The 24,593-nt window shown below is 48.9% G+C and overlaps 1 protein-coding gene across 2 annotated transcripts in view; it reads right to left on the bottom strand.

Moving 5' to 3' along the window:
- The window catches only part of LOC149452172 (bone marrow proteoglycan-like), a 42,747-nt gene that overhangs the window by 1,531 nt on the left and 16,623 nt on the right, over positions 1 to 24,593 (bottom strand). Inside the window, exons 3-5 of one of the 2 annotated variants that reach the window (XM_089689696.1) lie at positions 21,997 to 22,166; positions 2,765 to 2,890; positions 1,716 to 1,821 (exon numbers count right to left, since the gene is read on the bottom strand). In XM_089689696.1, the coding sequence (XP_089545822.1) occupies positions 1,716 to 1,821; positions 2,765 to 2,890; positions 21,997 to 22,166 (402 nt within the window). The remainder of the gene's footprint in view (positions 1 to 1,715; positions 1,822 to 2,764; positions 2,891 to 21,996; positions 22,167 to 24,593) is intronic. The other variant, XM_089689697.1, reaches the window with a different exon arrangement.

Below are 24,593 nucleotides of genomic sequence, written 5' to 3'. Positions count from 1 at the left end.
GATAATGTTTTTTGTTCTTGGCATCGTACTTAAAAAAAGCTCTTTGGTCAGTTTCTTTAAAAAAAAATTTCAGTTTCTTTAAAAAAAAATTAAAGAAAGGCAGCAGCTACAAATAATGCAGCTGCTGACTTTAACCCCTAGCCTACAGGGCACTTATACCCTCTTCCTGCCCAGGCCAATTTTCAGCTTTCAGCGCTGTTGCACTTTGAATGACAATTGTGCGGTAATGAAACATTGTATTCATATGAAATTTTATCTTTTTTTTTAGACAGATAGAGCTTTATTTTGGTGGTATTTAATCACCTCTTGGTGTTTTATTTTTTGCTAAACAAACCAAAAACAACTGAAAATTTAAAAAAAATGTTTTTTCTTAGTTTCTGGTATCAAATTTTGTAAATAAGGGATTTTTCTCCTTCAATGATGTGCGCTAATGAGGCTGCAGCGATGGGCACTGATAGGCGGCACTGATTGGAATCGATAGGCAGCATTGTTGAGGAGGCACTGATGAGGAGGCACTGATGAGGAGGCACTGGTAGGTGGCACTGATGTGCATTGACAGGCATCACTAATGGGCACTGAAAGGCAGCTCAGATGGGCACTAATATGTGGCATTGATGGGCACTGACAGCTGACATTGATGGACACTGACAGGTGGCACTGATGGGGCTACACTGATCATCAGGACACACTGATCATCAGTGCCCTGGTGATCAGTGTACATGTCCCCTCTGAATAATGCCAATTACCGGCTCTCCTCACAAGCTGTCAGTGTGACAGCTCGTAAGGAGAGAAATGCTGATAACCGGTATTTCCTTATTTACATGCGATCAGCTGTGATTGAACACAGCTGATCACATGACAGAGCCAACGTCATCGGCTCTTTCCATTGATCGGTGATCTGCTGTGTCCCAGGGACACAGTGCAACACCAATCACTGCACGCCCCCGGGGGCGCGCACGTGTGGTTAGAGTGGGAGGACGTCACATGACATCCTCCCAGAACGAGAGAACCGCCTTGCGCCTGTCATTTCCTTATATGGCGGGCTGGAGGTGGTTAAATAAACAGACACTTACCAATCCAAGGATCCAGCTCCGTCCTCAGCCAGGCCGGATCTTCGCCAGTCTATGAGTCCCCTGATGCCGCCATATTACCTATAGGAAGCCAGCTGTGGCTAGGCAATCCCACTGGAAGTATGAGCAGGTACCTGTCAAAACTAGGTGCCTGCTCCCCCCCGACCCAAAAAAAAGGGGGAGGAGTACGAACAGCAGAACTGATTTTAAGTGAAATTCCTCTTTCAGAGAAGAACCCAAGCATTGCCCATACAGGACAAAGCAAGTTCAGGTAATGCCTCCCCTCCACAGCAATAAGTACGCACCATTCCTTCACTACATCACATGTCCGTACAGATAATAGGAGGTAGGAGAGGAAGTCTAGGTTCCTTTAGTCAAAGCTTACACAAAATTATGGAACCTACTGGTGCCCATGTGACAGCACTGGGCCAATCACCAAGCTCTGTCACACTGAGTGATTCACACATTCTACAATTCTGGAGGGCAGGGGATTTTTTTGCTGCCGTGCTACTAAAGAGTGTGACAGAGGGTAAAGGGTAGGTGAGTATGTGTTGCTGAAAAGGGGGAGCATTAAATAGAACCTGTTGCTGATAGTTTAGTCGGAGACCAGTTGTTGATCTCAGTAGTAGTTGATTTGATACTTACTTGCTACATTTAGGGCAACGCACCATCTTCCTGAACTTTTGCGTTGACCTCTGGCAAAGTTGGTATATTTCAGTTTGTTTCCATCAATGTTGCGGTATCCACCACACTGCAAGAGGGATGTAAAGAAAAACAAACATTTATGTCAGTCTCTACAAAGATACATGATAATATAATAATGTCTTTCTAAAAAATAATCACAAACTCTCAGATTGAAGATTCTTACAGTTCCATATACTGTATATACTAAGGAGGCAGGGAGGGTAATCAGTGGAGGGGAAAGGCTAAGTCATGTAGCTCTGTGTGTAAATGTTGGCCTTAGCTATTGGACTCTGTAAACAACAGATTTTTTCCAACTGAACAGCTAAGAGTAAACAAGCAAACATTTTAAGGAGCTCCACCTAATGGCTAGAAAGGAACATAAAAACATTCACAAACAAGGTTTCATAATTATCCAACTTTATTTATTTCAGTCCTAGCCATAGGAAAATGAAGGTAAACACATATAAAACCACTATATATACATTTCCTTTTAGCTCCAAGGACTTGTGTCTTTTTTAAACGTTTAACTGTAATGCCATGGTCCACAGCCAGTGACTCATGAATGGCTGTGGCCTTCACTGTTGGTGGCTTCTTTGTAGTTGCTTCGTATTTGGATCGCAGTCAGTCTGGGGCTGCATAATTCATGTAAATAATTTTAAAAGAATGATTTTTTTTTTTTAGAAGAGGTCATCTAATTTTGTTCATGCTTACAGTACTTCACCACACAACTAAATGTGACTCACAAAAAGCAGATGGGTGTGTCTCTTTTTTTAAGCAGATGAAAGTTTTGAACCTCTCATTTGTAGGTTGTAAGCCTAGTATGTTGGACAGGTGACAGGAGACTGCAGTCCTGCCCAAAAGCACTCTGAAAGGCCTGCTAAATCTGTTTGCAGTCAATTACATGAAATTTAGGTTGAAGAAAATGGGAGGGGACTTTCTGACAAACACATTTTTTCTTGCATAAGTGGTCCAGCTCCTGAAAATAAAACCATTGCTAAACTGTTACTTACAAATGGTTTCCAGACACCGATCCATGCTAGCTTCTGATTATAGCGCCGGACAAAAGTGCTCAGTCGATTGTTGATGAAGGCATTTCGTATAGAACACAAGTTTCCTTTTTGACCTTTACACACACGCTGGGGAGGCAACACAACACTGTATTACTTTATTGAACATCACAGAACACAGAGCCACCATAATAATTCTTACTCGTAGGGTTGTATGCCACTTACAGGTGATTGGACCTGGGAGCCACCATATTATTCCATACTCATAGGGTTGTATGCCACCTACAGGTGGTTGGATCTGAGAGCCACCATATTATTCCATACTCATAGGGTTATGTGCAACCCACAGATGATTAGACCTGAGAGCCACCATATTATTCCATACTTATAGAGTTATAGGGGTGCCTATTCTGGGGTACCCGGACAATCTGCTGCTCAGGGAGCAATGTGATCATGATCTGGAGCACAACATATCTCTCACATTGTACTTCCTGGAGAGGTTAGCCAATTCCTAATCTCCAGAGGTCAGCATTGGTGCCAGCTCAGTATCTGGAATATCTGGGCAGCTCATTGCCTTTAGTGATATCAGAAGATGTAAGTCTTCATCAAATCTTAACGGGAGTCCCATAGTGCATCCTGTCTTAATTTCGTTAACATCTACTGCTCAAGCCGTAATAAAGGGAGGGGCTCTTTTTCGCCGAAAACGCGTTGGATGCATTTTATGTTCCTAACTAGAGATGAGCGAATCGAACATGACGAAGTGGAATTCGTTCCGCAGATTTGGAAAAATTCTATTCACGACGAATCCGAAGATTAGCAAACTTTGGATGCACGAATCGAATTTTCCCAAAAATGGCGGCGACATGTGTGGCCACGGAGAAAATGGACAGAGAAGATGGGGCGGGGATCTCTGGGAAGGCGCGCAGACAAGGCGCGCTGACCCATAATGCATTCATGATATGTGATCGCATTAGCCAATCAGCAGCCAGCCAGCACTATAAATCGCGGCCATCTTAGAATTCTCCATTAGCCTCCGGTCATTCAAGAGAGACAGACCTGTCTGTATTAAGGGACAGAGTTAGGGCCACAGAGACTTTAGGGCCACAGAATCGTTACTCAGGGACACAGAATCGTTACTCAGGGACACAGAATCGTTACTCAGGGACACAGAATCGTTACTTAGGGCCACAGCTATCAAAGAATCGAAAATTTAAAGTGACATACACCCTTTTTTTTTTTTGGTGGCTGTCGTGCACAGTTGGTGCTGCAGTTTGCCGATTGTGCAAAATAAACTGACTTTCTGCTTCACAACCACTATTGTACGTTCAAAGAGTTAAATCCATTTACACGCCGGCTGGCGGTAATATTTTTTGGGTGATTAGTGCATTCCAGTGACACAAACGTACAGTTTCCAGCCAACGGCAAGCTGCAATTGACCGATTGTGCTAAATAAACTGACTTTCTGCTTCACAACCACTATTGTACGTTCAAAGAGTTAGATCCATTTACACGCCGGGTGGCGGTAATATTTTTTGGGTGATTAGTGCATTCCAGTGACATAAACGTACAGTTTCCAGCCAACGGCAAGCTGCAATTGACCGATTGTGCTAAATAAACTGACTTTCTGCTTCACAACCACTATTGTACGTTCAAAGAGTTAAATCCATTTACACGCCGGGTGGCGGTAATATTTTTTGGGTGATTAGTGCATTCCAGTGACATAAACGTACAGTTTCCAGCCAACGGCAAGCTGCAATTGACCGATTGTGTACAATAAACTGACTTTCTGCTTCACAACCACTATTGTACGTTCAAAGAGTTAGATCCATTTACACGCCGGGTGGCGGTAATATTTTTTGGGTGATTAGTGCATTCCAGTGACATAAACGTACAGTTTCCAGCCAACGGCAAGCTGCAATTGACCGATTGTGCTAAATAAACTGACTTTCTGCTTCACAACCACTATTGTACGTTCAAAGAGTTAAATCCATATACACGCCGGGTGGCGGTAATATTTTTTGGGTGATTAGTGCATTCCAGTGACATAAACGTACAGTTTCCAGCCAACGGCAAGCTGCAATTGACCGATTGTGCTAAATAAACTGACTTTCTGCTTCACAACCACTATTGTACGTTCAAAGAGTTAGATCCATTTACACGCCGGCTGGCGGTAATATTTTTTGGGTGATTAGTGCATTCCAGTGACATAAACGTACAGTTTCCAGCCAACGGCAAGCTGCAATTGACCGATTGTGCTAAATAAACTGACTTTCTGCTTCACAACCACTATTGTACGTTCAAAGAGTTAAATCCATTTACACGCCGGCTGGCGGTAATATTTTTTGGGTGATTAGTGCATTCCAGTGACATAAACGTACAGTTTCCAGCCAACGGCAAGCTGCAATTGACCGATTGTGCTAAATAAACTGACTTTCTGCTTCACAACCACTATTGTACGTTCAAAGAGTTAAATCCATTTACACGCCGGCTGGCGGTAATATTTTTTGGGTGATTAGTGCATTCCAGTGACATAAACGTACAGTTTCCAGCCAACGGCAAGCTGCAATTGACCGATTGTGCTAAATAAACTGACTTTCTGCTTCACAACCACTATTGTACGTTCAAAGAGTTAAATCCATATACACGCCGGGTGGCGGTAATATTTTTTGGGTGATTAGTGCATTCCAGTGACATAAACGTACAGTTTACAGCCAACGGCAAGCTGCAATTGACCGATTGTGTACAATAAACTGACTTTCTGCTTCACAACCACTATTGTACGTTCAAAGAGTTAAATCCATTTACACGCCGGCTGGCGGTAATATTTTTTGGGTGATTAGTGCATTCCAGTGACCTAAACGTACAGTTTCCAGCCAACGGCAAGCTGCAATTGACCGATTGTGCTAAATAAACTGACTTTCTGCTTCACAACCACTATTGTACGTTCAATGAGTTAAATCCATATACACGCCGGGTGGCGGTAATATTTTTTGGGTGATTAGTGCATTCCAGTGACATAAACGTACAGTTTACAGCCAACGGCAAGCTGCAATTGACCGATTGTGTACAATAAACTGACTTTCTGCTTCACAACCACTATTGTACGTTCAAAGAGTTAAATCCGTTTTTATTTTTGGGGTGCTTATTGAATTAAAGAGTATGTCAGACAACACGCAGAGGAGTGGCAGAGGAGGCAATGTTTCAGGAGCGAGCAGACGTGGCAGCAGAGGAAGGGGTCGAGGCAGCACTAGTCGCAGCCAGAGGCCAGTGCTCCCGGTGTCATCCAGCGGTCGTGTCTCCACCAACAACCCTGCCGTCATCGATTGGTTGACTCGGTCGTCTTCCTCTTCCCAGGTCACCTCTGACACCTACAGCCAACGGTCGGTGGGTACGTCAGACACAACCGTTAGTTGGCATGGCCCGGGAGCAAGCCCACTGAAATCACGTGTCCTCGACCTGCCCCTGTCCTTTGGTGTTCCCTCACCAAGCGAAGTATCGCATGCTGTGGGCTCAGCCCCACTGTACAGTGAGGAAGAGCTAACAGAGGGCGGTCAGGAACGGGGGGAGACATCCGCCTCTTCAGCAGCCAGGCGAAGAAGTACTGGCGAGGAGAGTGGCTCGGTAGCCGGTCTAGAGACAGGTCTGTCTCCTGACCCACACGCAGCCGAGGGGGCTAGTAGTCACGCGGAGACCCTAATTGATGATGATGAGGCTGATCGCACTTGGCAGCCTCGTCGTCATCAGGCTATTGCTTCCGCATCATCAGGAGAAGAGGGTGCCAGCTTGCCAGCGAGCAAAACAGTCGGTGGGTTGCCCAGGAGGCAGCAGGGTTGCAGCAGTGTCAGTGGAGCCAAACGGCCACGGAGTAGAGCACCAGCTCCACTGCAGCCTACCACCACGGCCAGTAGTGGTGCCGGTGTGCGCGGAGGAAGTAGCAGTCAGCCAGTGAGGAGTAGCGGGGGCAAAGTTTCCTACTCGGCGGTGTGGCAATTTTTCGTCAAGCCGCCCGAGGAAGTAAACGTAGCCGTATGTCGACTATGTGGCCAGAAAGTCAAGCGTGGCCAGGGGGCCAATGTTGGGACTACAGCGTTGCGTCAGCATATGCAGCGTCGCCATTCGGTGGCCTGGGAAAACCGTGATAAAGATACGGCGGTTCTGCCTGCCCCAGCCCCCGCTCCATCACCCGCTCCGTTACTTGCTCCGTCACCCGACGTCAATCGCCCTCTATCAGCCAGTCAAGGCTCCAACACCTCTGCTGAGGGGAGTTGTCGCTCGTTGGCATCTTCCGCTCGTTCAGATGCTCCTTCTCCTGCTTCTCCTCTTCACGGATTCCGTCAGCAGTCTTTCTTGGAATCCGTTTCCAAGAGACAACAGTTTGCGAGCACGCACCCGACGGTGCAGAAGCTGAACGTCCTCCTGTCCAAGTTGCTGGTGCTGCAGTCCCTCCCTTTCCAAGTGGTGGACTCAGCACCTTTCCGAGAAATGATGGCTTGTGCCGAGCCGCGGTGGAGAGTGCCAAGCCGGCATTTCTTCGCCAAAAAGGCAGTGCCAGCCCTGCATTCACATGTAGAAGAGATGGTGGGCCAGTCTTTGAGCATGTCGGTCTCTGCCAAAGTGCACGGCAGCGCCGACGTGTGGAGCTGTAACTACGGTCAGGGACAGTACATGTCATTTACGGCCCACTGGGTGAACGTGGTGCCGGCACAGCCGCACCAGCAACTTGGACAGGTCACGCCGCTTTTGCCTCCACGTTTGCACGTCCTTGGTCCAGCAAAGATGTCCGCCTCTACCACCTCTTCTTCCGCCGTGTCCTCAGCCGCCACCCCCGTGCCAAGTCCCATTACCCGACCGGCATATCACATGTGCAGGGCGCAACGGTGTCACGCTGTGCTGCACCTGGTATGCCTTGGCGAACGTAGTCACACAGGGGAGGAACTTCTGAGTGTAATGAACAGAGAAATCGACAGATGGCTGTCTCCGCGCAAACTGAAAATCGGAACCATGTTGACCGACAACAGAAAGAACATGGTGTCTGCTCTGCGTCAAGGAAGGTTGTGCCATGCGCCATGCATGGCTCACGTGTTCAATCTGGTTGTCAAGCGGTTCCTAAAATCCACCATCCCACTGCAAGACATCCTTAAAATGTCACGTAAACTTTGCATGCATTTCAGCCATTCCTACACCGCAAAGCACACCCTCCTTGAGCTGCAGCGGCAGAACGGAATTCCACAGCATCGCCTGATCTGCGACGTTGCAACAAGGTGGAATTCAACCCTACATATGTTAGACCGCCTTTACGAACAGCGAAAGGTCATCACCGATTTCCTGATGTTACAAGCGGATAAAGGTACTCCCCTGTGTAACTTAGATGTCAGCCATTGGCAGCTCATGCGTGACACCTGCCGCTTGCTCAGGCCCTTTGAGGAGGCCACGCTATTCGTGAGTTGGCAGGACTATGGGATGAACGACGTCATTCCTCTGTTGCACGTCCTGGAACAAATGCTGTTAACAATGGCTGGTCAGGGTGCGGTAGACGTGGCGCACAGATCTCAACGCCACATGACCCCTGTGGGGGCAGGACAGGAAGAAGAGGAGGAGGTAGAGGAGGACATTGGTGCTCAGGAATTATTGAGTGAAATGGGTGGTTTTTCCACTCAGCGGACAGGAGTGGAGGAGCAGGAGCATCTGGTAGAGGAGGAGGAGGAGGAGACAGAGGACCCAGACGCACCGTGGCAGTATGCTGTGGAGATGGAGGCAGGGAGTCCCTCGCATTCCTTGGCACAAATGGCCCATAGCATGCTCGGTTGCTTGCGTAGCGACAGCCGAATAATAACCATCAGACAGAGGGATGACTTTTGGCTGTCCACCTTGTTGGACCCTCGCTACCGTTCAAAAATGGTGGCCTTTTTCACACCTGCTGAGAGGGAGGCCAAAATAAAGTACTATAAAAACCACCTATGTAGTCAGTTGGTCTCTGCCTTTCTGAGCCAACGTCCATCCTCAGACACTGTGGGCCCTGTGCGCTCGCGGGAATTGCTTTGTATATCTGTCGCCTTAGGGGCCGCTATCTGGCGACATAATTTTTTGTCACTGTGTAGACATCTATTTATAGGCCGATGTTTGGCCACAAAAATATATTTAGTAATAACCTAGCCGTTCAGGCCGCTCCCTGAACAGCTCATGAATTGCTTTCTATATGTGTCGCCTTTGAGGCCGCTGGCTGGACAGCTGATGAATTGATTTGTATATATGTACTTATTGTCCGCTGTCCGGACAGCTCATGAATTACTTTTTGTATATAGCCTTCCAAACCACTCTCAGAATAAGTCATGATATTCATGCTGTGTATAGCCTTATAGGCCAATGGTCAATCAAGTCATGATTGTTATAGTGTGTATAGCCTTATAGGCCGCTGTCTTTACAAGTTTATAATTCCATGCAGTATATAGCCCTATCGGCCACTTTCTGGCATCCAGTTGCTGTAGCCCCCATCACCACACTGTGCCACGGGCCCCTGTACCGCCTTCTCCTCTGCCATGTGCGTCTTTGTCGTCTTTGTCGTCTGCTCACGCTGCTGGGTTCCAGTTTTAAACCTAGGCCTGTGTATGGCTTCCGAATACTGCTGCCTCCACCGCCACCCTGCGCCATGTGCCCCTGTCGTCTGCTCACACTGCTGACGGCTTCCGCTTTTTAACCTAGGCCTGTGTATGGCTTCCGAATACTGCTGCCTCCACCGCCACCCTGCGCCATGTGCCTCTGTTGTCTGCTCACGCTGCTGACGGCTTCCGCTTTTTAAACTAGTCCTGTGTATGTCTTCCGAATACTGCTGCCTCCACCGCCACCCTGCGCCATGTGCCACATTCGGGTCTCCTCACACTGCTGCCAGGTCCATACTGATTCATGGCCCCCTGTACCGGCTCCTCATGAACATGGTTCAGCGGGTTTGCATCACTTAACATTCAGTGTTGTGCGCATTAAGCCAGACACCAAAGGGCAGCACAGACCTGTTATTACTCGCTCAAGCATGGCTGAACAAAACCAGTCTCTACCACAACTTGGACCCAGACCTGCCCAGGGTCTCGTAACTAGATTGCACGGAGGAGTAGAGTCCGTTATCGGAATTAAATAGACAAAACGCCACACCAAAAAGAGTGGCCATTTCCAACACTTATTCCAGAAAGAGGAACAACCCGTTTCATATACGGCCCGTAGACGTTTCACGTCTGCCACATTCAGTCGATTTAAGACGCAAGCTCCACTTCCTGTGGTCTCTGACCGTCGATATACCTTTAAGTGTCAGCTTTGAAGCTATATTCCCTCCGGAGCACTGACACTGTGCCCTTCCGTCAACATGCCTTTAAGTTTCAGTTTTCAACCATATTCCCCACAGAAGCCAAACTCTTGGGTATCCCAGAAGCTGCTCAGCGGGTCAGGGCAATAAAGCTCCCGGTTCGCAGGTTGTTCCGTCTTATGGATGGAAGTACGACGGTATATGATCTTCTTCGCACCCACGGCATTACCTCATAAAATTTCTGCATTGCATCTGCAATCACAACGCTGACTTCCCGGATCGCCACTCAGCCATTGGACTCTTGATAGTCGTCTCCCCACACTGCTGCTGGGGGGACTTTTTAACATAGGCCTGTGTATGGCCTTCAATTGAAGCTGCTTCCGCTCCGCCACTCTGCCATGGGCCTCTTGGGTATCCCAGAAGCTGCTCAGCGGGTCAGGGCAATAAAGCTCCCGGTTCGCAGGTTGTTCCGTCTTATGGATGGAAGTACGACAGTATATGATCTTCTTCGCACCCACGGCATCACCTCATAGAATCTCTGCATTGCATCTGCAATCACAACGCTGACTTCCCGGATCGCCACTCAACCATTGGACTCTTGATAGTCGTCTCCCCACACTGCTGCTGGGGGGACTTTTTAACCTAGGCCTGTGTATGGCCTTCAATTGAAGCTGCTTCCGCTCCGCCACTCTGCCATTGGACTCTTGATAATCGTCTCCCCACGCTGCTGCTGGGGGGACTTTTTAACATAGGCCTCTGTATGGCCTTTAATTGAAGCTGCTTACGCTCCGCCACTCTGCCATGGGCCTCTTGGGTATCCCAGAAGCTGCTCAGCGGGTCAGGGCAATAAAGCTCCCGGTTTGCAGGTTGTTCCGTCTTATGGATGGAAGTACGACGGTATATGATCTTCTTCGCACCCACGGCATCACCTCATAGAATCTCTGCATTGCATCTGCAATCACAACGCTGACTTCCCGGATCGCCACTCAGCCATTGGACTCTTGATAGTCGTCTCCCCACACTGCTGCTGGGGGGACTTTTTAACCTAGGCCTGTGTATGGCCTTCAATTGAAGCTGCTTCCGCTCCGCCACTCTGCCATTGGACTCTTGATAGTCGTCTCCCCACGCTGCTGCTGGGGGGACTTTTTAACATAGGCCTCAGTATGGCCTTTAATTGAAGCTGCTTATGCTCCGCCACTCTGCCATGGGCCTCTTGGGTATCCCAGAAGCTGCTCAGCGGGTCAGGGCAATAAAGCTCCCGGTTCGCAGGTTGTTCCGTCTTATGGATGGAAGTACGACGGTATATGATCTTCTTCGCACCCACGGCATCACCTCATAGAATCTCTGCATTGCATCTGCAATCACAACGCTGACTTCCCGGATCGCCACTCAGCCATTGGACTCTTGATAGTCGTCTCCCCACACTGCTGCTGGGGGGACTTTTTAACCTAGGCCTGTGTATGGCCTTCAATTGAAGCTGCTTCCGCTCCGCCACTCTGCCATTGGACTCTTGATAGTCGTCTCCCCACGCTGCTGCTGGGGGGACTTTTTAACCTAGGCCTGTGTATGGCCTTCAATTGAAGCTGCTTCTGCTCCGCCACTCTGCCATTGGACTCTTGATAGTCGTCTCCCCACACTGCTGCTGGGGGGACTTTTTAACATAGGCCTCTGTATGGCCTTCAATTTAAGCTGCTTACGCTTCGCCACTCTGCCATGGGCCCCTGTACCGCCTCCTCTTGCTGCTGCCAGGTCCAGAGTGTGTCATGGGTCCCTGTACGGCCTCCCATTGCTGCTGACTTCATCGCCAGACTCTGCCATGTGCCACTTTCAGGTCTCCTTACACTGTTGGTGGGTTCCATTTTGTGATAGGGTGCTGTATGGCCTTCCATTGCTGCTGCCTCCACCGCCACCCTGCGCCATGTGCCTCTGTCGTCTGCTCACGCTGCTGACGGCTTCCGCTTTTTAACCGAGGCCTGTGTTTGGCTTCTGAATACTGCTGCATCCACCGCCACCCTGCGCCATGTGTCTCTGTCGTCTGCTCACGCTGCTGACGGCTTCCGCTTTTTAACCTAGGCCTGTGTATGGCTTCAGAATAATGCTGCCTACACCGCCACCCTGCGCCATGTGCCTCTGTCGTCTGCTCATGCTGCTGCCAGGTCCATACTGATTCATGGCCCCCTGTACCGGCTCCTCATGAACGTGGTTCAGCGGGTTTGCATCACTTAACGGCAAATCGTTGACAAACGCTGGGACGTTCAGTGTTGTGCGCATTAAGCCAGACACCAAAGGGCAGCACAGACCTGTTATTACTCGCTCAAGCATGGCTGAACAAAACCAGTCTCTACCACAAATTGGACCCAGACCTGCCCAGGGTCTCGTAAGTAGATTGCACGGAGGAGTAGAGTTCGTTATTGGAATTAACTGTGAGGGACTTTTAAACCTAGGCCTGTGTATGGCCTTCAATTGAAGCTGCTTCTGCTCCGCCACTCTGCCATTGGACTCTTGATAGTCGTCTCCCCACGCTGCTGCTGGGGGGACTTTTTAACATAGGCCTCTGTATGGCCTTCAATTTTAGCTGCTTACGCTCCGCCACTCTGCCATGGGCCCCTGTACCGCCTCCTCATTCTGCTGCCAGGCCCGTAATCTGCCATGGGCCCCCGTACCGACTCCTCATGCTGCTGCCAGGCCCGTAATCTGTCATGGGCCCCTGTACCGCCTCCTCATGCTGCTGCCAGGTCCAGAGTGTGTCATGGGTCCCTGTACGGCCTCCCATTGCTGCTGTCTCCATCGCCACACTCTGCCATGTGCCACTTTCAGGTCTCCTCACACTGCTGGTGGGTTCCATTTTGTCATAGGGTGCTGTATGGCCTCCCATTGCTGCTGCCTCCACCGCCACACTGTGGCTCCACACTCTGGTTTTGGCCCCGTGACTGCCCAAATGAGTGAAGTGTGCGGTGATTCTAAGATCGACGGCACTCATCTGCATGTCATACTGACTGACAGTATTATTTCTCTTCCCCAGCAGACTCCAAGGGCATTTAAATTAAAGGTACAGTGTTCTGCACTAATATAAAGGCTCTCTGAAGCCTAGAAACACCCTTTTTATAAGTTAAATTCGCAGCGAATATATTCGGCTCGAAGCGAATTTATTCGGCGAATTCGGCGAATCAGCCGAACCGAATTTTTGAATGATTCGCTCATCTTTATTCTTAACTATTAACTCAAAAAGGCTTTCACGTGAGATGAGCCTTTTCAGGCACTTCTCAGTACACACCCAAGAACTACTGTGTGGTCACAGGGAAAGGAAGTGGAGAGAATAAACTTTGGCATATTAACTCAAAAAGGCTTTCAAGTGAGATGAACCTTTTCAGGCACTCCTCAGTACACACCCAAGAACTACTGTGCTGTCACTGGGACAAGAAGTTGGGAGAATAATCTTTGGCACATATTAGTAAGACTGTACATATCATAACTACTGTATAGAGAGTGTATCCAGGTAGGTTATATCTTGTTTTTTGTTTGTTATTCGGGAGATATTGGGCCTTCATTTGGTGGTAAATGGTAATGGATATCTCCTGATTCTTTTTTTTACTTATTATGAAAGGAAAACTGGCACTAAATATTTAAAAAAAAAAACAAAAACTTTAAAATTTAGCTGTATATTTCTTGCTATCACCATAACCTTTCAAAGAAAAACCCAAAATAAATTATTCTGCTTCTGATGAACACAGTGATACCACATAGTCATCGTTTGTCCCAGAAACAATGGTGCGCACTTTGCTTTTTATATCCTACTTAAAACACACAGACTGATACTAACTTAAAAATGTTTTCTTTTCACCGCTCCTTTCATTTAGATTCTACTGTGACAAGACCGCTTCTCCATTTCAGATATCTACTCTCATCTAATCTCTCATCAATCTGCAAAATACCACCTTACTCCATTTAAACCATGGACCCAAATACTGTCTACGGACAGACAAAATACTATCGGGATACAGAAAAATTGCTTTGCTTGTTCTCTGTGAATCATGGCGTGAAACTCAATTTAAAATCATCCACCGAGCCTATTATCCATTCTCAGCAAACTCGGCTGTCGCCGCCCACCCAACATGTGTGATTACACTCGACCAACCTTGTTTCATTACTTGTGGGAATGTGCTTGAGTCTCATCTTTCTGGGATGGAGTTCTTCATTACATTAATTATACAACATCTCTATTTCCAAAGATCCCATGATCTTTCTGTTCAGCTATGAAGACCCTACGAATTCGGCACATCCTAACGCTCTTCCCCAGTGGATACACATTTGTCTATTAGTAGCTCGCAGAGCCCTCATGCAAGCCTGGATCCAACCAAACCTCCCACCTCTCAAAATGACGACACAGGCGCTAACTAATCTATTAAATTTGGAAAAGCTTGACACCATCACACAAAACTTCAAGTCCACACAGCGTTTTATCTCAAGATGGAGACGCTACATGGAACATACCTTTACACCTGTTGAATTAGCTGCTCATATAATGGAACCCTTCCATTATACAGATTGGTATCGCAAAGCTCGACTAACCAACACTTTGGGTAAACTTCAAGTGTGAAACCCACCTTCTAGCCCCACCCCTCAGTTATCCTCCTCCCTGTCTAATCAGGTAGTGCACACGCCTCACCGAGTTGTATCTAGCCCACACAGTAATCGTTCTAAAATGTCTTCTCAGTTAGAGATGTACTTTTGTTCAGGCTACTACAACCAAGCTTCCGTTCCTAGGGATTTGCTTAATTTTGAAGTTCGGCTCTTTTTACTGCCATGTTGTATCATACATGTCTTTCTGACACTATTTCTTCCCCATTATAGTTGTTGTACTGGCTTTTGTACTCGTGGTCTATACATATTTTGGCTGATAGATTTGTATATATCGAGATTGTATTCTTGTACTTATACAAAAATCCAATAAAAATTTAGTTTAAAAAAAAATGTTTTCTTTAATCCTACCTAAAATACACTGACTCCAACCTATGACTCTGACCGTGACCTTTGACTAGGTCACAGTCATGGCCAGAATATAGTTTAGGGTTAGCACCCTAAATCATATTCTGGCCTAGATCTAACCCTGATCTTTTTTTTTTTTTTTTTTAAACACACACATCTTTGTTTACACTTTTCTCCTCTACCATGAAGAAAAACACAGTTTAAGAGGCGAAAAAAAAAAACAGTGGTAGGCTGTACAGTGATGATCACTGTGATAGCCAATCCAGAGGCTATCACAGCAATTAGGTGATCGGGAATCTGTCCTCCTTGTTCCCAATCGTTAGTTAGTATGAGACCCATAGCTCTCAGTGAGAGCCCGGTCTCTGTGCTTGAAGCATGCTGTGCATCATACTCCCAGCACAAACACTGGTATGTACTGTATATATCAGGGTCCTGTCCACGGCAGAAGTTCTGGAAGATCTGGCATTTCTGCCAGTAGCCTGCATGGCCACAGAAGCACGCATCAGCCTCAGTTTGGTGCCATACGGCCTTTATAAGGAGGCTCATCACTTCCTCAAGTTTCTGGATGATCTCTAGCTCCCCGTGCCTTGTTTCTGTTTCCTGTGATTGTGACCTGTGATTTCCTGATACCGACTCGGCTTGCTCCTGGACCTGTCTACTCTGCTTTACTCCTGATCTGACCTCGGCTTGGATTACGGATACTCTCTCTCTCGCTCCTCTGTGTATGACCTCGGCTATCCCATCTGACTACGTCTGCTCCGATTCCCATCTGGTACCTGACCTTGGCTTGAACCGACTACCCAGTAAACATCCTGGAAGGGCTTGCATACCACGCACAGGCGCCTCCTGTCTGCAGACCTATCTCCGTGCACCAGCTGCGCTTCTGAGTGGACCACCAACCAGCACTCCTACAGGCGACCTGTGCAACTTTGGGTCTGACTCCCTCTGTCCCACTCTCAGCGGACTCTGGAACTTAGCCGCAAGGGAAACCCTCTCTCCATTGGCCTCCATCAAAAGGTACGTGATAGTATATCTACTGCCCCACGGGTAAAGACCCACTTCTTTAGGGCTGCATGTATGTGTACACTCTATGGGAAGGGGATCAATGCTTGCCAAGATGGCGGCCGGAGCAGTCGCATAATCACATGCTCCGGTCGCCTCCGTGTTCCCGCCTGCCACCTCCCGGGAGCCCGGCCACCTTCACCCACCTGGACGATCCTGGCCATCCGTCCCCGGCATCCATCCGCGTGGACCACGTGTCTCCAGGACTTCCCCCACGCTGATCCGCTGACACCTCGGCACTCAGCCACTCTGAGCCCAGGTACGTCGGGCACGCTGGGGAAGCGACCGGCCGAGCTTCCCTGCCGCTCCGCCCCCCAACTCCGCTACAGAGGCGCCCGTTCCCGCTGGGCCCAACCCAGACGCCACCACACCACTAGCCACCAGGGACACTAACAGGGGTGCCTACTACCCACCATGGACTACAAACCACTATCCCACCAGGGACGACAAACCACTACCCCACCAGGGACCACAAACCACTACCCCACCAAGGACCACAAACCACTACCCCACCAGGGACCACGGGCCACTACCCCACCAGGGACCACGGGCCACTATCCCACCAGGGACCACGGGCCATTACCCCACCAGGGACCACAGGCCACTATCCCACCAGGGACCACGGGCCACTATCCCACCAGGGACCACGGGCCACTATCCCACCAGGGACCACGGGCCACTATCCCACCAGGGACTACAAGCCACTATCCCACCAGGGATTACAAGCCACTATCTCACCAGGGACTTCAAGCCACTATCCCACCAGGGACTACAAACCACTACCCCACCAGGTACTACAAACCACTATCCCACCAGTGACTACAAGCCACTATCTGACCAGGGACTACGGGCCACTATCCCACCGGGGACTACGGGCCACTATCCCACCGGGACTACGGGCCACTATCCCACTGGGGACTACAAGCCACTATCCCACCAGGGCCTACAAGCCACTACCCCACAGCACCTCCAGACGCCGTGCCCCACGGCACCTCCAGACGTCGTGCCCTCCGGCACCTCCAGATGCCGGCCTACAGCACCCTCAGACTGCCGTGACTAGCCAGCAGTAGACCTAGCTGCCCATCACTCTCCCTCCCCTCCCACAGATGAACTCCTCCGCCACTGCGAGACAGACTCTCTGCATCTATATGCCCTGATGTGAAACCTTCCACATCCCTCAATTGACCAGCACTCTGCTCACCCTCCTAATATGCCACCTGTACTCCTCCTCCTCGTACTCCTCTCCTCCATTCACAAAATCTCCTCCCACTACCCCCCTACTCCCCCCAAACAACTATACAAAACAACTATACATCGGACCCTCACTACTTCCATCTCCCCACTACGGCTCTCACCACCGACCCACACGCCACCACTAACAGACCCACATGCTCTTGCACATCCCGCTCCCATGCCACCTTTATCACCCTCCTTCTCCTCCTAACCGCGGGGGACATCTCCCCGAACCCTGGCCCTCCACCACCTCGCTCACCCACACAACACCCTCCCGCTTCCATGTCCTGCCACAACCCCCGCAACTTAGTATCTGTCCCCCTGCTCCCTTTAGAAATTCTGAAGGACCCTCTGCACACTGGTATATACCCTTTCAAGCAAACTATGCAATAAATAGGGATATTTGGTTCACACATATTGCAATACATGCTTAAGCTGGCCAACTGCGTCAAAGTAATCCCTCTATGGCCAGTCCTACTCTGCCCTGCCTACGCAAGTGCTACTGTGGACACAATGCTAGCATAGGGGAAAAGACACAATGGGGAGAGCTACAAGGTTCAGGTCTGGCTACTGACCCAACAATACAACAAACAAGAGATCCCTGTGCTCAAATCCATACAGCTAGTGCATGCATTTATCCATCAGGTGCTAAAGGGGCAGCTTAAGCATGTATTGCAATATGTGTGAACCAAATATCCCTATTTATTGCATAGTTTGCTTGAAAGGGTATATACCAGTGTGCAGAGGGTCCTTCAGAATTTCTAGAGTTAATGTGGTTACACCCCTTTAGCACCTGATGGATAAATGCATGCACTAGCTGTATGGATTTGAGCACAGGGATCTCTTGTTTCCTGCTCCCTTTAGTGCGCACTCCTGAACGCCCGATCGGTGTGCAACAAACTCACCGCCATCCACAACCTCTTTGTTTTCCAGCTCCCTTAACCTCCTAGCGATCACGGAAACATGGATCCAAGCCACTGGTTCTACCTCCCCTGCTGCACTCCCCTATGGAGGTCTCACCTGGACCCACTCACCCAGACACAACGGTCGTAAAGGTGGTGGGGTTTGTCTGCTCCTGTCACCACAGAGCACCTTCTGAGTCCTCCCAAACCCCCCTCTCTATCCTTCTCCTCCTTCGAGGCCCACTGCATCCGACTATTCTCCCCAACCCCCCTGAAGATTGACGTAAACTACCGGCCTTCTAGACCCGTATCCCGCTTCCTTGATGACTTTTCCTCCTGGTTACCCTTCTTTCTCTCCTCCGAGCTACCCACCATCATCCTTGGGGATTTAAACATCCCTGTCAACATTGACAACCCGGCCACATCCCAACTCCTCCACTTAACCTCCTCTTTTGCACTCGCACAGTGCATACAATCCACCACCCACTCCGGCGGAAATATCCTGGACCTTGTCTTCTCCAACTGCTGCCCCCCCCACAACCTCACAAACACCACCTTCCCTCTCTCTGACCAAGACCTTATTACCTTCTCTATCTCCTCGTCCTCTAACGCCTACCCCTCCAAATGTCATACTACCACCAGCCGTAACCTCCGGAAACTGAACCCTGCCCCCCTCCACTCTGCAGCTGATCAACTCCATGACAGCATCCTTCCTCTGTCATTGCCCTGACCTGGCTATGACTGCCTATGACAACGCGCTGTCAACAGCCCTTGACTTTAACCACACGAAACATCAGCCCTGGCAGACTGATCACACCAAAACTCTCAAATGACACAGTCGTGCCCTGGAGCAACTATGGCGCGAAACCAGATCCCAACAAGCCTTCACCCACTATAAATCTGCCTTCCACACCTACACCTCCTCCCTCCATGCTGCCAAGAAAGCCTACTTCCAGATCCTCATCAAGACCCTCTCCTCCAATCCTCGCTGACTCTTCTCCACCTTTAACTCTCTAATCTCTCCGCCCCCACCTCCACCCAGCACCTCACTCACCGCCCTATAGATTGCCAATCACTTCAAAAAGAAGATTGACACAATTCTCAAGGACATAGCCGCAGCTCACACTCCCCCCAAACCCGTCCCCTCTCACACAGCAACCCCCTCATCACCCCTCTCCCTCGGCACACTCCGCAAAGACTTTGTCCCTGCTCAAACTCCCTCAAACCCCATCCCCTCTCACACAGCTACCCCCTCATCATCCCTCTCCCATGGCCCCACCACTGCTCTGACTTCCACCCCACCCAACATTCCTCAAACTGAAGCCCCCTCAACACTCCACACCTTTGACCTTACTACCATCGAGGAGGTCTCCAAGGTCTTCTCTGATGCCCGTTCACCACCTGCCCCCTTGACCCTATCCCCTTACAACTCCTATGACCTCCTTCCCCCTCCATCCTATGCTCCCTCACCCACATCTTTAATCTCTCCCTCTCTTCCGGCCCATTCCCCTCCCTTCTGAAGCATGCACACATCACCCCGCATACTTAAAAAGCCCTCCCTGGACCCCAATGACCCAAACAACCTCAGACCCATCTCCCTGCTCCCATTCACATCCAAACTCCTCGAGCGCTTAGTCTACACTCGCCTAAGCTCTCACCTCAATGACAACAACCTCCTCGATCCAATACAGTCTGGCTTCCGTCCCCTACACTCCACCAAAACTGTCTTACTCAAACTCTCCAACGACCTTCTAACCGCCAAAGCTAATGGCCACTATTCACTATTCAGCTACTCCTTGACCTCTCCGTGGCCTTCGGCACAGTTGACCACCCCCTCCTCCTCAAAAAACTACACTCCCTCGGCCTCAGAGATTCCGCTCTCTCCTGGTTCTCATCCTACCTATCACAACGCTCTTTCAGCATTACCTATAACGCTATCAACTCCCCCTCACTCCCCCTCTCTGTTGGGGTCCCTCAAGGCTCCGTCTTCGGGCCCCTTCTCTTCTCCATCTACACCTTCTCCCTTGGCCAACTCATACACTCTCACGGCTTCAACTACCACCTCTATGCCGATGACACACAAATCTCTCTCTCAACCCCTCGCCTCAACCCCTCAGTGTCCACCCAAATCACAAACCTACTGAACAACATATCAGACTGGATGTCGCTCCACTTCCTTAAACTGAACCTCTCCAAAACTGAGCTCCTAGTCTTCCCCCCCAGCCCGCACACCAGTCCCCATTGATTTCTCCATCACGTCCAACAATGCCACTATTAGGCCCACTTCGCAGGCCAGAGTACTTGGTGTCATTCTGGACTCCAACCTATCCTTCCAGCCCCAAGTCCAATCACTAACAAACTCATGCAGACTCCACCTCCGCAACATCGCTAAAATCCGCACGTTCCTAACGCCAGAAACCACTAAACAGATCATCCACTCCCTCATCATATCACGACTCGATTACTGCAACTCCCTCCTCACTGGCCTGCCTCGCCACAGGCTATCCTCACTCCAGTCGATCCTGAATACGGCAGCCAGACTCATTCACCTTACCAACCGCTCCGTTTCCGCCACCCCCCTCTGCCAATCCCTCCCCTGGCTTCCGATTGCGCAACGGATCAAATTCAAAATCCTAACACTGATGTACAAAGCTGTCCACCATACTGCCCCAAATTACATCACCGACCTAATATCCAAATACCACCCAGCACGCACACTCCGCTCCTCACAAGACCTCCTTCTCTCTAGCCCCCTGGTCTCCTCCTCCCATGCCCGCCTCCAGGATTTCTCCAGGGTGTCACCTATCTTCTGGAACTCCCTGCCCCAACCCATAAGACTATCACCTACTCTCCTCTCCTTTAGACGCACCCTGAAAACCCACCTTTTCAGGGAAGCCTACCCCACCCCCTGCTAATTTGCTGACCTCCTCCACTCTTCCTACCACTCCATCCCCCACAGCTATCTCCTCCTCTACCACTATCCCCTCCCTCCTAGAGTGTTAGCTCGAAATAGCAAGGCCCTCGAATCCCCTCGTGCATCACATTGTATTGTTACTGTACTGTCGCATGTTCTGTCCCCCTTTGTAATGTACAGCGCTGAGTGAACTGTTGGCGCTTTATAAATACTGTATAGTAATAATAATAATAATAATAATAAAGGGGTTAATGAAGGAGCCTCTGTCACATTTCTGTTGTTTGTAGCACTGTGGAGGAGATTCATCCTCTTTAGTTATTGTGGTGATCCTTGTTACTGGTCTGGGACCAAAAGTGATGGGAAACTCAAAATTTTACAGGCGTGACCAGAAATGAAGGGGTGGGGAAAACTGAAGGGGAGGGGAAAACTTAAGGGGAGGGGAAATCTTCCAGTGGGAACCCTGTCCCAGTGACAACTGTAAAATAGGAGATATCTGTGTCACTGTAATAGGAAGTGCAGGGAAAAAAATGCTTCCTGCTTTGGCGACAGGCACTCACTTGAACAGGCAGTGGAAAAAAAGTAAAATGGGGACACAGACAGCAGTTAGTGCAGCAGGGGAATGTTGGAATAATCCTTACTCTATCCTATGGATAAAAAAAATAACAGTTTTGGCTCTGGCTCCACTGAACAAAGAAAATGTCTATTTAAGCCTTTCATATCTTCTTCTGCAGGTGGAAATTGACAACTGGGATCTGATGGCTACTTTCTACTTATGCCTCAACCAGCCCCTCCTCCTCAGGGCATGTCTAAATTCCTAAACAAAGCACATTCAGTCATGTTTATGCACCTGAGCATATCCAAAATTCTTTCCTTGGGTGTACAGCCTGTAATGGCAGATTGCTTCTGAGTCACATTCCAGGGAGGTATTGTGACTCGTCTCTAACTCGAGGTCATTGAGATCAGTTTCCTCTAGGTCCTCAGACATGTCATCGTCTTCAACATCATTTTCAAAATCTTCTGAAAAAGATTGAAATGTTTTAAAATTAGAAATTCAATTTTGTGCCAAACTACACCATGATCTTGCTGTGCCAACTGATCTGAGTTACTGCATGGAAGGGGAAGTGTGGAGATAAATTCATCCGCCATTCTAATTGGATTATCTTTCTCTTTGCTTAAAATTGACATATTTCTGGGTGGAATTGAGCAGCACCTAATTGCAGACCTCCCAAGCACATCTCAGAACTCCACCCACCTTCATAATAATAAAGTTAATTTATCCTTGACTAAAAGATTTGTCAACCTCGGTCCTTAAACCTTAACCTTTACAATACAGACACAAACTGTGTGGCATGGGTTTTAAATGGTCACAGCAGACCTTTTATTAACAAATAAATAAATAACATCAATTAATACAATTTCAACAAATGCAAATACAACAATGAAACCAGGAAAGGGGTCTTTGGGTGTCCTTAAGGCACACTTTATCACTGTAACCACCCATATACTCCCCTGCACCCTGACCAGGTTGAAGACGCTATGGCCTCAAACATTCTTACTCCCCCCCCCCCCCCAGGGGACCTAGCTCCTGGGATAACCACCAATAACCAACCAAGTGGAAGTGCCATACCCTAGATGGGCCCCCAATTTTTAATGTAACACTATGGTTACACACTGACCCCCAAAGACCCAATGACCTGCTAAACTGCTGTGACAAGGTTTCCCTATTTTTTTTTTTTTGGTTTGGTATAATTATCTGCCTATTAAATGTGCACTCACAAAATAGTACCCCACAACCCCAAGAACCCCAGTCACCCAGAATATAGGGCGGGAGGGAAGGGAAGTTTCCTCCTCACCAGAACTTTCCGGAATGAATAACTACCATGCCTTGCGGCTTTGCCCTGCCCATCCGAACTTATACCTCCAGCCAGGTAAGAACTATGCCCTTTCACCACTAAACTACCCAAATTTTAACCCCTCTCGGACCTGTTCCTCCCTTTAGTCATGTGACCCTCTGTTCATTCTCTCTCTCTCTGGGTCATACTTTCAGTTTAATTCTGCTTAATATTGTTCAGGTGCGTTCACACACACGAGATGTGAAAAGTTTGTGTCTGCAAAAAAGCAGCCCCAACAAGAGTAGAAAAGTTGGTCTGCTGCCAGCATGCTGCAGAGAATAAACTTAGCCCTCTGTGGGGGAAGCAGTGGTCTCTCTGCAGATGCCCAACACTCTCCTAGCTGAGTCAGACCTATAGCTCTGCAACAGGCAAAGTTAATGCTCGGTGCTGATTGGAATGCTATGGCTCTGACTTAGAAGGGGTTGTGCTGGACCTCTGTAGAGAAACCACTGCTTCCAACAAAAAGTAAGGCTCCTTCTCTGCAGCATTGTGGCATGGTACATCCTTTTCTACTAATTTTGTGGATGATTTCTAAAGAAAAGAAAGACTTTGCACACCTTTTTTTTATTAGCTCCTAAAATGTACTTAAAAGATTTAAACCAGAGATTTTTTTTCAGCTTGAAATTAGCAAAACTTCGTTCCACCACCTCTGGCTTAGATCCTCTGCTCTCTTCTCACCACTATCACTGTGTTTACAAGTGACAGCTTGTCTCCCAATGGCTCTCACGGATCTGATTTCTCAGGCTCCCACTGAGTGCAGGATGTGGATAAGGAAGATGCAGGTGCCTGGGGTGCAGTGCAGATGCCGACACCCCCACTGGATGATCTCCTGCAGGCACGGAGGTACAAGATCTGGCTGGGTGCTTCAGCTTAATACGGCAACAAACGTAAGACATCTGAAAGAAGAAGTTGGCATTTTTTCTGGGGGGGGGGGGGGGAGAAGGGGATATTGGAGGAGGGGGGGGGGGTGCATGCCGAGATCAGAACTGAAGAGGGGTGAAAGTGAGATATTGATGGGGGATGCCGAGGTTAGCAGCCGTGGAAAAGGGCTGAACCCTGCAATCTGTGTGTAGCGCATTCCTGAACTCTGCACCCTGTATGCAGTGCACCCCTGAACTCTTCACTATGTATGCAACGCACCCCTGAACTCTGCACTATGTACGTAGCACAGCCCTGAACTCTGCACAGAGTGCACCCCTGAACTTTTTACTCTGTATGTAGCACACCCCTGAACTCTGCACATAGTGCACCCCTTAACGTTTCACTCTGTATGTAGCACACCCCTGAACTCTGCACATAGTGCACCCCTGAACTTTGCATTCTGTGGGTAGTGCACCCCTGAACTCTGTATGCAGTGCACCCTTGAACATTGCACTAAATACATAGCACACTTCTGAACGCTATGGTTAACCCACCCCCAACTCTGCATTCTGTACGTTATGCTCTCCTGGTATTTACCACCCCTTTAAGACTCTCCCGCTGTTAGTGAAATTGTCCATACCCACTATTCAATGCAGTTTGGAGGGTGTGTGTGTGGGGGGGGGGGGGGAGG

This window comes from Staurois parvus, unplaced genomic scaffold (genome assembly GCF_062004578.1).
Source record: "Staurois parvus isolate SC_StPar_1 unplaced genomic scaffold, SC_StPar_1.0 ptg000493l, whole genome shotgun sequence".
Lineage (NCBI taxonomy): Eukaryota > Metazoa > Chordata > Amphibia > Anura > Ranidae > Staurois > Staurois parvus.
The sequence above is the reverse complement of the archived record's forward strand: the minus strand, read 5'-3'. Positions and strand labels throughout refer to the sequence as shown.